The 13,535-nt window shown below is 42.2% G+C and overlaps 2 protein-coding genes across 2 annotated transcripts in view; one reads left to right on the forward strand and one right to left on the reverse strand.

Annotated features, from left to right (window-relative positions):
* Positions 1-1,522: 1,522 nt before the first annotated feature.
* T265_06117 (hypothetical protein) lies at positions 1,523-2,926 on the forward strand (the record flags this gene model as incomplete). The annotated part of the gene is made up of 1 exon (XM_009171303.1): positions 1,523-2,926. The coding sequence occupies one exon, from the start codon at positions 1,523-1,525 to the stop codon at positions 2,924-2,926; it is 1,404 nt and encodes a 467-aa protein (XP_009169567.1).
* Positions 2,927-7,655: 4,729 nt separating this feature from the next.
* Positions 7,656-13,535, reverse strand: part of T265_06118 (hypothetical protein) — a gene marked incomplete at both ends in the record, with an annotated part of 31,789 nt that continues 25,909 nt past the window's right edge. The window contains 2 exons of the mRNA XM_009171304.1: positions 7,656-8,175; positions 11,008-11,134. Of these exons, the coding sequence (XP_009169568.1) occupies positions 7,979-8,175; positions 11,008-11,134 (324 nt within the window). The remainder of the gene's footprint in view (positions 8,176-11,007; positions 11,135-13,535) is intronic.

Raw genomic sequence — 13,535 nt, forward strand, 5'->3', positions numbered from 1 at the left:
TGACATTCAACAGCAGGTTCAGTTTCGTTTGTCGACCACTCAGTGTCCGGGTATTTTGGGAATTTCTGGGTCAAGGACCTGCAGACTTCATTAGTTAGCTTGATGATAGTGGAATGAATTATTGCAGCATAAAAGCATGAATCCGGTTTGCCACGTTGTCACCTTTTTAGCCCGATAAGTTCTGATTAGTAAGACCCACGACATTCTCGGGCGCCTTACAAAGAAATTGCGTGATTACCGACCGAGGACGCTCATTGACGTCATGGTGAAAACAAAGGTGGTGACATCAAGCATGTTTTCTGTGGTTGCTTATGCTAACGAGTCGCAAAGGTACAAGTGATACCCTATTTACTATCTTGGAAACTCTAAAGTTCTGTGAATGAACCGCTTAGGAAGGCAGTTTTTCAGAAGCATCTTAGTGTACACAGTCTACATTGTATGAGGCCTGCCACAGTCGTGCAACCGATTTAATTCCGCTTCCATCGGCAACAAAGTATGAAACAAATGTGCTGACCTGTTTAGGTTTTCTCTTTGTACATCGATTTGCTGCGTCGTTCCACTGACTTGTTTCAGAACACCTGTACCAGAATGATTCAACTGACTGTGGTGAGCTGGTCTGAATTAATTCGAGACGTGGGGCTAAAACTACGACTTGGAAATACCACTGCATTTTCTACTTAGCGACCATGTAGTGCGAATTACTCCATAAACTTGCTTAACTTCTGAGTTGAAAGTTGACCCACAGGTTTTTTACAGATGGACTTTTCCCGCTATATCTGCATGTCAGCAGGCTTTATTGCTGAAGCCTGATTTATCGTTGCAGATGGTACCGTCCGGTTTTAGAGAGGGATTCTAACGGCTTTGTTAGCCCTTTTCATTGCATTAAACTTTGAGTCCACAAAAATTACATTGGTGCTCAACCCGTAAAACACTTTGGAATGCTGGCACCGTTGTGGTGAGGTGATTAAATTCTTGGATTTAAGGGGATTTATTTTGTCACACTCACGCTTCCAAAAGATAAAAGCATATCGTCGCTTAGTATGTCTCGGTTCAAGAAGTCAGCAGTGCAAACTTGTTATAAAATAAAGGTCAAAGTCAGACTGCGGCGCGCCTCCACCCTTCGTTTGTTTTACTATATAGTATGAAAACAATCGCTGTTTCCGCTTTATAAATCGTTCCCCCACTTAAGTTAAGCAGATGGACATGTTACTTAGATAATAAAAAGGCACTGAAAACGTCTGCTGCTTAGGTTGACTTATTTTGGAATGGGAGAATGGGCTGATTAGTTCTGCTATTTGGAAAGAGTAACGCCAGTCCCCTACTGGCCTTGAAACATGGTTACCAAATAGAGTAACGCACGTGATTCTCACATATAGCGACGCTGTGCAGATAAGTGTGACATCTAACACGCCTCACGATTGCCTAGGTGACCGGACACGCACTCTAGATTTGCAGGTTCCGAATCAATACCAGTTTATGTAAATGAGTGTGCAAGACTTTACATATAAAACTGGCAGGTTCTATGATTATTTCCTGTCCTGTGTTGTCTCACATATTCATGATGTCCTCAGCTTCACTCTCCATATTTCCTCTTACCTATCTTGGAAATTCGGTGTTGCAGGAAGCCAGCGGTGATGAACTGGAAACGATTTACGAACTCCTATTGTCCTATTATTTGGATTTTCTGTGTAAGGTGTCCAGTCGCTCCAAACATCTCCGATCATACGCTGATGCGATGTCGAGAGCTTACTCGACTGTTGTAATGACCGTCGGTAATGGCCAGTTCAGTCTACGTTTCATCGGTACTGAAAAGTGTGGTGATCAAACGTTTAGAAAGCACTTAGAGAAGAATTTCAATCCGGAGCAACTTGTTTATTTCAACTGTTACTACTTTGAAGTGGTAACTCCTATGGGTGGAAATAAAAATAAGTGCTTCGCCTATTTTCGACGTGCAGTTGACACGCGTCGATGTGTTCCGGAGGACGCATTGTTCGAACTTGACGATAGATTAAGCGGTTGGTTGCTGATGAACCGACATATTCCTCGTCCACCATTAATTTATTGTATTGTTTCAACAAAGAAGCCAGGGAGCGGTCTTGTTTGTTATGCCTTTCTTGCAGACAACGTCCAGGAGGGGCTCCGAACCCTGAGATGTCTATCGGAATTAAGACAGTTTGCAGCGCAGAATGTGACGAAATTTGACGGAGCGCAAGAAGTACCTCATAATTATGTACAGAACTTCAGTGGACGGTCTTCAAGAGAGAGAGTGGAATATTCAAGGCGTGCTTCACGACTGCATCCGAAGGCACCACATCCAAAACGGTCGAGGTCTAATGACCCACATATGAACCGATGGAGTAGACAAACATGTACGGAATGTTGTTCTGAAGCGTCGAAGTACTTTTCAGATGTTATGAGAATGCCGCCCAATCTATGTCGCTCACATGCCAACCTCATTCATCAGTCTGAAGAGGCACCTTCATGCGTATTGTGTGAGCGTGCATACTGTTCACTATGCGGTGAGATAGTCGATTCGGATTCAAGCTCTTCGGAGTCTCAGACCAAACGCAACCGTAAGATACAAAGGCGGCTGGGTCGTGAGGCTTTAGATTATTATAGAAGGCGGCGACAGCAAATGAGCCTTGATCGAGACCATCCCCGGCGTATCCACCAATGTATCTCGGATGGTGTAGAGTATAGACTGGAAAAAATGGGAATACGTGATCCTTCGACGCAAAAACATGCATATCGACTTTCAAAAACTTTGGGAAGCTCATTGCCAGAAGTTTCCCAACCTGTGTTTTCCGACCGGATAAATCCGAAAAATTCATTAACATCTGCACTTCACCGCCCGAGGCCATCAGGATCTGCGAGCAGTAGGAGACAACAGACGTTTCTCGATAGTTCCCTAGCAATGCTACCCTGAGCATCGAAATATCTAAAGTTACAAAGAGACACTTAAAAAACGTTGACATTTTCCGTCATAACCAAATGCTTCCATGCCACAGTGAGTCAACTTCAAGTTTAGATAATTGTCGGCGTCCACGTGAACTTGTATGTATAAATTTTGTGTACAGCGTGTAAGGATATTTGGAGTTCTCGAATTATCCGTATCAATATGGCTTTTTTTCTTTCACGCGTTTCCGTACCATTTAAACCGACAAAATTGGAAGAATATCCCTATTTTCCACACAAGTGTTGTTCCTATACTTGAACGGGCTAGTCAGCTATTTGGAACACGGGTAAGTCTTCATTTACCTTTCTTCTTTTTTAACCCTGGATCGCTGGAACGGATGTGCGTGGGAGTTGAAGCTTATGTGGAACATGGGAAAAGAGGGTCTAGATTGCGAATTTTTATACATTTTGCGTACAGCACGCATGTTCTGTCAACTAACCACTACGCGAATCACTAATCACTCGTTTGGTTCACGCAAAGACCTGACCAAAAGGACATCATTCGATTAAAGTATACACTCAGGGGACGTCAGCCACCACTCGAAGGAGAGGTGGGTCAAGTTGATTGTTCCCTTCTAGGGAATAAAAAGTTTTGGGAACCAAAATCAGCTGTAATAACTTCTCGTACGTGCCTCCCAAAGTAATCATTTTCGGCCAGGTTATTAGCAACAACTCCTTTCTGAAAATGAACAAGTAGGTCCTACCAACACGGCTTTTCAAGCGAATTTATGTACTGAGGCCAGTTCGGGGTAAAATACTGTCTTCTGTTGAGGAAGGGGCAGTTTTCATCCGTCTATGAATGTGTTAAATTATTCATGAATTTGGTGGTCGGGCTACGAAATATCTTAAAATTAAAAACGTTCTCCCCTGCTTTTGAATTGGGGATTCTCGCAGCTTTAACAATAGATAGGCTCATTACACGTGTACAAGTAGCTTAAAAATCAAACATACCGAACTTTCTCGGCATCTACTATGTAAAAGGGCAGTGTGTTGTGAATTTAGGTTCCGCCGTGATAAACTCCGGTTTTTCATCATCTCGAGTCAAAACAAGCATCCCCAAAACTACGTATTTTTACTGACTTAGCTGATAATTGCTGTTTACATTCACCTTGTTGCAATAAATGATCCCAGCCACGGACAAGCAGGTCTGCGAACGTCTAAACAGTCGATCTTCTCCAGAGGACACAACGCATCAGCAAGAGGGTCTAATACGCATACTTTTCCCTTACGACGGAAGAATTGTTTAGTCAAAACTGTTTGGATCCCACTATCTCAGCGCCAGTCCACATCAGAATTCCAAGGATGCAAAGATTTTGAGAGCTTTTCACATGGGGCCATCCATTCGCGAATAGAATCAGCGTTCCTGTTAAGGTAATTTCGTCCCACAGAACTGAATTGCTAAGCGACACAGTGACCTGTGAAGCATGCAGGTATTCAAAAACGATTAGAGCTACGCACACCAACGAAACTTTGGAAGGGCGAAACTGGTCGTGGACTGTCGAAGAGTTTTCAGCAACCTTGTGAGTAGTTTCCTTTAGGAGAAAACCTTAGAAACTTCCTCCGGGTGCCGATGAGATCCTAAACTGTATTTTGTTCGTGAAGTTGCTGAGATTTCTCTCCTTAAATGTAAGATATTTTTGTCGGCGGCATTTCTTCTAAAAACTGATTTAGCGATGAGCCGATTTTGGTCCATGATACAAGTACTAGTTTACTTATTATTAGCAAGCTTTTGAACTGTCGACAGTTGTCGAAATTTCGAAATTTTTGCCATAAGGTAAAAACCAACCGTTTGGCTGCGGTGTTGAGCCGGCGCGTGGCGACCGTGGATTCAGGTCATTCGGACATGTAAAAAGGGGGCTTATTGGTGGTGTGACGAGATTTAGGGATTTTTAGCGTTGATTTCGTCCTTCAAGTGATGTCAGTCTACGCTGAAAAGACTAGGAGCACCGTAAACTAATTCATCCTTATTGGGAGTCATCGGCAGTGCGCATCCAACGGAACTGCAGTAACTATTGAGCCCGCGACCTTCCGGCTGATAGATTTGACAGTTAACTCTTCGGCCACGGGTAACTGGTCAGTTGTGTAAATAGCGTGTATTGAAATAGCGCTACCCGTCCTTCAATTCCGAGACACGCATCACGTGGTTACTTGTGCTGACTGTTTGATCGAACGATGAATTCTCCTAGTCGGGATGAAATGGTTTCACCGTGCTTTCCAGCTTTTCAGTAAAGAATTACCTCAATTACGAAATTTTCCTTGAAAATTGCCAAATCTCCTCGCACTGCCAACAAGCAATAGGTGGCTCAGAAAAAGAATAAAATATATCTGGTGAGTGAGGGCTAAACAGCACTTGCGATCACGTGTTATGGGTCTCATTGTTGAAGCATGAGTAGTGCTATAGCCTAAGTGCGAGTTAATCGCACTGCTAATCAGCCTATCATGACCGGAATTCTACGCGTTCAAATTACTAGCCGGGAAATCACCGGTTCAACACTCCCCGAAGTTTCCTTGGATGCGCATTGATGATGGTTCCCAGTAAGGATGAAAAATCTGTGCAGCGCTTCTCGGCATTTCAGCATAGTGCGAGTTATCGCACTGCTAATCAGCCTATCATGACCGGAATTCTACGCGTTCAAATTACTAGCCGGGAAATCACCGGTTCAACACTCCCCGAAGTTTCCTTGGATGCGCATTGATGATGGTTCCCAGTAAGGATGAAAAATCTGTGCAGCGCTTCTCGGCATTTCAGCATAGGCTGGCTGCATCCGCAGGAAGAAATCTCTATACCCATCTGGTTCTAACAAAGGGCTTAAATATCTTCCTTTTGAATCTCCTGTTGGTGTGATTCTCAGACTGAACATGCCTCACTAAATCACTTCATGTTCCTGTTGATAAGACAGTCGAGATATCACAACATGTTTTCTTCAAGGAACACTTCTCTTTGAAAGTCCACGAACGGTTTCGCTTAACCGGTAGAAACAGTCTAATCGTTTCCGTCAACCTTATGTTCTAGTTGAACTCAAAGTGCACAGAATTCCCGAAGTACACTGATTTCCGCAGGAATTTCGTTTCGTAAGGAGACTCAACCGAATTCCAGCTGAACCTCTCGTTTACGATACTCATTTAAGTTTCGCATTAACTGAATGTGACTCAAGTTCCATTATTCCATAACCATTTCAACTGAAAACCAAAATGGCCAACGCAGTCACAGAGTAAGTCCATACCAATTAACTTGAGTAGATTAGTCCTAGCGAAATCCCAAAAATGATACATTGAGAAATTCAGTGCATTTATAGACTTATGAGTACATAATCCCAAGTCACAGTTCAAGTTCTTGAGTTATATACCTCAAAGTATTTTAGTTTTCTCTGTAGTGCATTGGGTCACTGTAAGAATAATCTTAACCATACTGGGAATGTTATCGAAACACAGGACGCCCTAAACTTAATAAGCGTAATATATGAACGTTTAAACACGAAGAATTATCTCACATTAAGCCTCTGTGACAAGGCTACGAGTGGATGATAAGATACTGAAATCCATTTCACAACCCTCGTGGCTTAGTGAATTGCAGACGAATTTCTTGCGTGTGATCGCCCATTGGTAATATTTTATTACGCTGCCCCCGCTGCTTGCAGTCTAGTCCTGAGGAAAAGCGCAAAACGTTTCATTGGAGAGGACAGATTTGGATATGATTTGAGATGGTGAAACGTTGCACGCGGCTTTTTTCTCAACGGATCGCTTTTCCTCAAACGGAATCTTTCTTCACTTTCAGTAGATTTAGCGATTTTGAGTTCCATGCACATCTTCTGTACTTCAAAAACTGATAAACTTTCAGTATGCGTTCCATAATGAATGACAAAAGAATTTCTGTCAGACGATTTCATCAATGTAAACGTGCGCGGAAGGTTCACTGTTCAAAGTGTCGTTTTTCCCTTTCTTGTTTGGATTTTTGCCGTCATCCGAAAAGGTTCATCACTGAAGAATCACAACTCGGGTAGCATTCAGACTGGGATGTTATAGAAGTTCAACCAATCTGAATTTGAGATACAAATATGAGATTGCTGGTTTCCATTAGTTTGCTGGTTGGGTGTTTTCTGATAGCTTCATAAACCATCAACCTAAACATTGGTGAACTCACTGGAACTTGCTTCTATATTAACTGGGCTTCGTACTATAGTACATACACAACAGTATTGTCAAGGCACCTCGTAAAACACTACTTACTGAGGGGCTAAACGAGGTATGTATTTTGCTGGAAATGTGACTTCCGCTCCGCCGTTGTCAAACATCTGCATTCGACAACGGGATTATCAGCGTGTGGCAACCGCCTCTTTGTTGTTGACTGAAACTACTGATATATACGTCCTCCATTTGGCGTCGTTATCGTAGCCTGCAGTCCAATTTGTTTATCTAACCTTGTTATTCTTTGGCAAGAAACCATTCACTTCTTCGCCTCTCGAGTAACCAGGAAGACATCAATACGCCGTTTAGGAATGTGGGAATATGAAATATAGATACTATATTATACATGCCTTGTTTGATTTCTAATGAACTGAAGTTGCACCTTCACCACTAAAATGCTGATCCCATGTTTTACTTCCACTTAAGAAGCTCGCCATAAGTTCTCATTAACTGCGGAAAGAGCCGCAAGATCATGATGCACGGATTACATCCGGTTTATGAGCGAGCGGCGTAAGAAAAAACGAAGGTTGAGTATGACATCACTAAAATGCACTGTTTACTGCTGCAAAATGTCTTACACAACCATTCAGAAGAAAAGTGTTATACATTTAATGTTCGAACGCTTTCCTCGGTACTGGAATATCAGGCTGTTTGTCTCAATGAACTCAAAATGCGGGTTGGATAAATAAAAAAGGGGAAGCGACTCTTGTGTCTTACGCACCAAGAAACTGTCTGGCTGAAAATTCTAAATACTACTTAGGGGTTGTCGAGGCCAAAAAGAATATGACATAAAGTGTGACGGTTGTAGTTTCGACAACCGCGCCGGGACCGGGGTTGATTACGGCGAACAGTGCGTCATACAATCCGACTTTGTTTCGAATCGATTGTCATTACCGCCACATCCATGGTAATAGAAAGTCATACACGTGTTGCGTTCCCGGTCGTAGTAGAAATTGACAGCTGGATTTTTACGTTGGCATGATCCACCATCCATTGTTTGTCGACATTCATGTGGGAGGGGTTGGAAGTTAATATCTACCAAAGGGAAGGGGGAGTATCGATGAGTTAATGAGGCTATGTGAAAGTTAGCACAAACCATTCTTCCCTGAATGTGACTTATCGGTCTAAGCGCTATGGACCACAAACAATAGCATATCTCTCGGTTTCTACCACTACCGCTGTTCTCTGTGAAAACTGGCATCCCAGTTCCTGGTTTTTGTGCTGAATCCATGTTCGAACAGTCCCTCCAAATTTTAGTGCACTCGAATTTTGCGCTCCGTAGAACGGTCAATTTGTTTTTCGATCCAATTCCCAACTATACGCCAAGAAGTAGACCGTGATTCGTCTGATCACTGCGAAGACGTTTTGTGAATCCACAAAGATAAACCCGACCAATCAACTTAAGCCAAAATTACAATTTTGGATAAAACAAATGAAATCAGCGAAATACACTCCTTTGCAAACAAATTTGATTTTGTGACAGAAAAATAAGAGACAAACAAATAAAAGTCAGATCTCAGGTAGCCAATAAATGCTTGTCCCACGAATTTGTTTCATTAAAATATGGATCATACGACTAGGCCGTTTCCCAAGTGCTTAGATCACAGCACACTTAAACTGGAAGACAATCTAATGTTTCCACTCTTTTCACCCCACCAATCCACCGAAATTAGTCAAATTACTGAACGTCTAAAGGACATTTGCGTGAACTAGCATAGGTATGCCTTCAGTAGCAGATCATGTTTCTCATAAATACCTCTGAAAGAGACTGCATCACCTGTGCATACTTGAAGCTTTCAACTTATAGCTGACTAGTTATTTTGGTGCTATTCATTTTCACTTTGATGCTGTACTAAAGGAAAACAAGCATGCAGGATGACGTTTTATAGAAAAAGTGATGACTGTCTACTCAAGACTGTACCAAGAATCTTTGAGGGAATTTTTTCGCCCTGTATTCACAGAGTATTGTAATTATAGTCCTTGCTTCTTTTTGAATACAGGAACCATCGACCTGGTAACAAGCGAATAACACGAAATTTCCAATCAGAATACCGACTGTTGGGTTATGACAGGCTCTTTGAAAGAGCGCCCCATTTACTGGCATTGCAAGATAAAATGTGTTCTACCTATGTATGCCTGAATGAAACCACAGTTTTTGATAAATCTGGAGGACTGTACCGCCTACTCTAACCCCGAAGAAAATACAAGTTTTCCGAAAATCAGGAAACTAACAGGGCTGCTTTTGAGAAGGCTCACTTTTGTGGGAAATGCTTGCAATGGAAATATTTGATTTGTGCCAAAAGAAGATTGAAGTTTTCGCTGAATTTCCGGTAAGCAAACACGACCACCACTACCGTCATGGGGAACAACGTCAGTATAAACGCTAATGTTTTACCACACCATCTAGAAATCCTCAAAGTGATGGAAAGCAAGCAGTTTTGTTTTGCAGATAATCTGACGACGCAAGTCACTTATATCGGTTAGCAAAATGGTTTCGCAGTTTCCCCAATCCAGCGCAGACAGAGTCATGGGTACACCAACAGGAAAGATTCAGGCAACATAAGTGTCTAAATTTTTCCTGATCTCCTTTGTACCCTTCTGCCAAGTCACTTTAGGATTCAAAACTACCCACCCTTCCTATTTCATAAGTAACTCAACCACCTTGATCCATTCTAATACCATACTACCGCTTCCAGTAGGACTGATACCCTTTCCTCAAAATCAATGGCCTAAGCCCAGCTTATCGTTCTCGGAACCGTTTGATAACTGTATAAGTTAAGTAGACTTCAATAGACTGCAATAGGTGATGCCGTTGCTCACGTTTTTCACACTTTTGTCTGCCCCTCTCAATTTCCTGGGTAAAAGGAGCCTGGTTTGCAAATAAGTGTGTTTTTCGAAAACAGTCCAAATTGGGTTAAAGTAGAACATAAGGTCGACGGAAACTCAGGGACTGTGCCTACCTGATGAGCCCCGAGGAGGGCGAAACCGGTCGTGGGCCGTTGAAGAGTTTTCAGCAACCTTGTGATTAGTTTCCTTCATGATTGTCTCTTATATATATATATGTCTGTCTAAATTTTTATTTCATTAATCCGGATTTTTTCTACTCCTAGATTAAGACCGCCTTCACTTTCCCTTTATCGATTTCATGAGGTTCCAAACCCTGCAAAACCTTGCCACACTCTGTAAGTAACCGCTCTTGTATTGAAACACAAAATATGTAAACTGGAGCTTACCTCTCCTATCCTTTTGACCATAGCCTTTAATTCGGTGAACGCTTTTTGCTCTCTTCCCATCTTGTTCAAAGAACATCTACTTCTCAAAGTTCTTTGCTACCCTCCATCAGCGCCAACTCGTAACTGTTAAAGTCGAGTTAGTTTTTGTCCATTTTTTGGGTTTACTTTGCTTTACGTACCATTTGGGTAATCCTATTGTTATCAAAAACAAGTGTTTGACCCTGGTTCCCCCTTCCTCTCTACCCCTAATTTCTACAGTAAAAGTGTACTTTGCTTATATATTTATGAAACGCGATACAAAATGCTGTACTTACGGTCTTTTAAAAAACCACTGCTAAGCATACAGTGAACATTGATATAGGAAATTAAGAGGTAAAACAATGCGAAATAAGCGAAAAGAACTACGGGTGCTACAAATCCCTCGTCAAAGCTGTGATTGTTCCATCTTTGCACCACAACAGGTGAAGTAGGTTGAGTTTACGCTGTTCACAATAAATGAAACTTCAACTAGCAGTGAAGTTTACCCTGATTCACCAAAGCGTCCCCGAATAAATAATTCATTGATCTGCATTATTCATCAAATCATAATAAATAAATAAAAACTTGCCTGGAGCCATCCTGGTATTTTTTCTACTGACACAAACGGGCTGATCTGGTGTGCACTTCAGTCTCCAATCCCTTCCATGCCTTCGCTCATTTTCTTTACAGAAGTCGTCGCCGACCATGACACACCTGGTTCCAGGCCAATGACACGTGGCCGTCTAAAAAAACAAACAGGACACAACAGGAAATTTTGTTCGTATAGTCACTGGCATACTGAAATTTTACTCATAATTTGTAGCTTGTGACAGGTTTGGTTTGTACACCCATGAAATCAAATGGTTATTTAGGAGCGTGCATCCACCCGATTTAAAAATGATTCAACCCGGCTTTTATCACAGTTAGAATCACTCGAAATGCTGGGGTCACAAATGGCAAACTTTAAAATACGGCACTGCAAACCTACCACAACTATCAGCTGGATGATTCATCAAAAATCAACTTAAAGGTGCTATTTTTTTAGCTGCCTGAGGCCTGGTTGAAATTCGCTGAACGTACTTAATTGCCACGCCGTTCCTTCACACTTTAGTGGAATACTCTAATCCCTTAGAAACTATGAGAACGTATTGTCAAACCGTGGCGGGTTTAACACAAAAACACTGGTCTAAGTGAACTCAGCTTGGTGAAGCGCGTTGTAAAGTTTGACACACCCTGTGCTGTACTACCGAATCGCGCCACGCTTTATGTGGTTTGATGAAGAATTGTAGTGTTTCATATGATTACAAGGCCACTTAAATCGGAGTTAACTTATCTACTTTCTTCCCTGGCAAATTTTGTAGGCCGGTATTGACATAGTGAGCTGGGGTGTTATCGCCTACGGGACACATTTCAGGATGCATGGCAAGCATATCTGGATTGGCTGGCAAATGCATGTCGAGAGCTTTACCCCCTTCAGGCTAAAATGAGGATGATTTAAAATCTAATAAAATGATCGTTTTCAAAACGGAGCACGGTATCTAAATCAAACTGTTTCTTAGAACTTCCTCACGCCGGCTACAGACATCCGTATCATGCATAGTAGAATGTGTTAAACCCAGTTCCTTCGAGACGGGAGTGTAGCCAATTTCGCGCATAAACATTGATTTCGAGAGTGATCTTGAGATCGGCGGATTTTGAAGAACTTAAACTTTTGGCGTCCATAAATACCTGTGTGCTCTTTTGCATACCTGTTGTTCCTACAACCAGGTGTCTGTCTCACAGAGTGAGCAGACACGGTCCTCATTCACCGATTCGTGGAACTTGCGGATCTAGATCTATTGCGGTCGCTTCGAACCTAGCCGGGACCGCTCGTTTAATATTTGAATATCAAGCCCTCCATTTCATCTATATAACACTCGACCCACTCTCTGCATAACTATGGCTACTAAGCGTGGCTGAGGCGTCCTAATATGTTGCTGACGATGATAAAACTCGTTTGATACAGTGCCATTTCAACTTTCTTTTCTAGGTTTTCTTTATCACGCAACAGTCCCATGCGTGATGTGAACTGCGGTAAACTCAAAAGATGTTTGATACCCCCAGAAACAGGCCCTTTTTGTTGTGACTCTTCTTCAGGCTGACAACTGAACGTCTATTCTTTTTGGGACATGTTTTAATCCGACAGCTAGGGAGAAAGCATGTGTGACTGCACCAACAAAATTCTGCAACATTCTAATAAACTAACTTGTTCCGTTCCTCAAATTTCACAGCAAGAGGATAAAAGACAGGAATAGTTGAGGAGCTAAGAAAGATCATTTGCGCTGGTTTCAACCGCGGCACATGTTTGAAGGCAATGACTACGCGAATTTGCAAATCGACAGTAAAAACTAATCAAGTAAATCGGAGCAGGCGCAATGCCATTCTCATTGATTAGCCTAAATGTGTTATCTCTGCACGGTGTAACGACTTGGTGAGTTAAGTAGGTGTCTAACGGTTGGAGTTCGGAAAAAACGTTAAATTACATAAAGCAACCCGGTTTAAGATGTTAGAGCAGTGTTGGAAGACCTGTCACTTATTCGTGGATCCAACCAAAGCAAGAGTTGAGGACCAAATACAGTCGATGTAGGGGTGTTTTCTGGGGCCACTGGAGTACTAATAGCATTTTTCTGTTTCACGATAGAAATCGTTACTATGCAGCACTGTGAGTTTACGTGCTGGCTGTGTTGAGGATTGTTTTTATACACATGGTAGGAACGTCAACCTTATACGCTTCTTCCTTGGCGCCATTTCAGCTCAAGTTCGACAGTGAGGTCTGCTATGATATGGAAGAAATAGCTCTGGATAACAGTTTTTCTGCGTAGTCCACGGTGAATTTCAGCGTATCCTTCCGCTTAACACACAGATTCACGTGACTCTCCTCGGTCGGTCAAAAGGTTTTATCGTACGGGGAAGGAAACTATTGATGATTTCACCTCAGAGTGGGAAAAAGATTAGGAGCCAGTTGTGTAGGTCAAACTGTCAACCTCCATCAAGATTCTGCTCACCGAGGTGGTTGAAACGGGATTTTGTTTGCCTTGCATTCATGAGCGAGGCAGAGCTATTCTTGTACTGACATCAGGATGAAAATTGCCTCACATTTGTGAT

This window comes from Opisthorchis viverrini (genome assembly GCF_000715545.1).
Source record: "Opisthorchis viverrini unplaced genomic scaffold opera_v5_120, whole genome shotgun sequence".
Taxonomy (NCBI): domain Eukaryota; kingdom Metazoa; phylum Platyhelminthes; class Trematoda; order Opisthorchiida; family Opisthorchiidae; genus Opisthorchis; species Opisthorchis viverrini.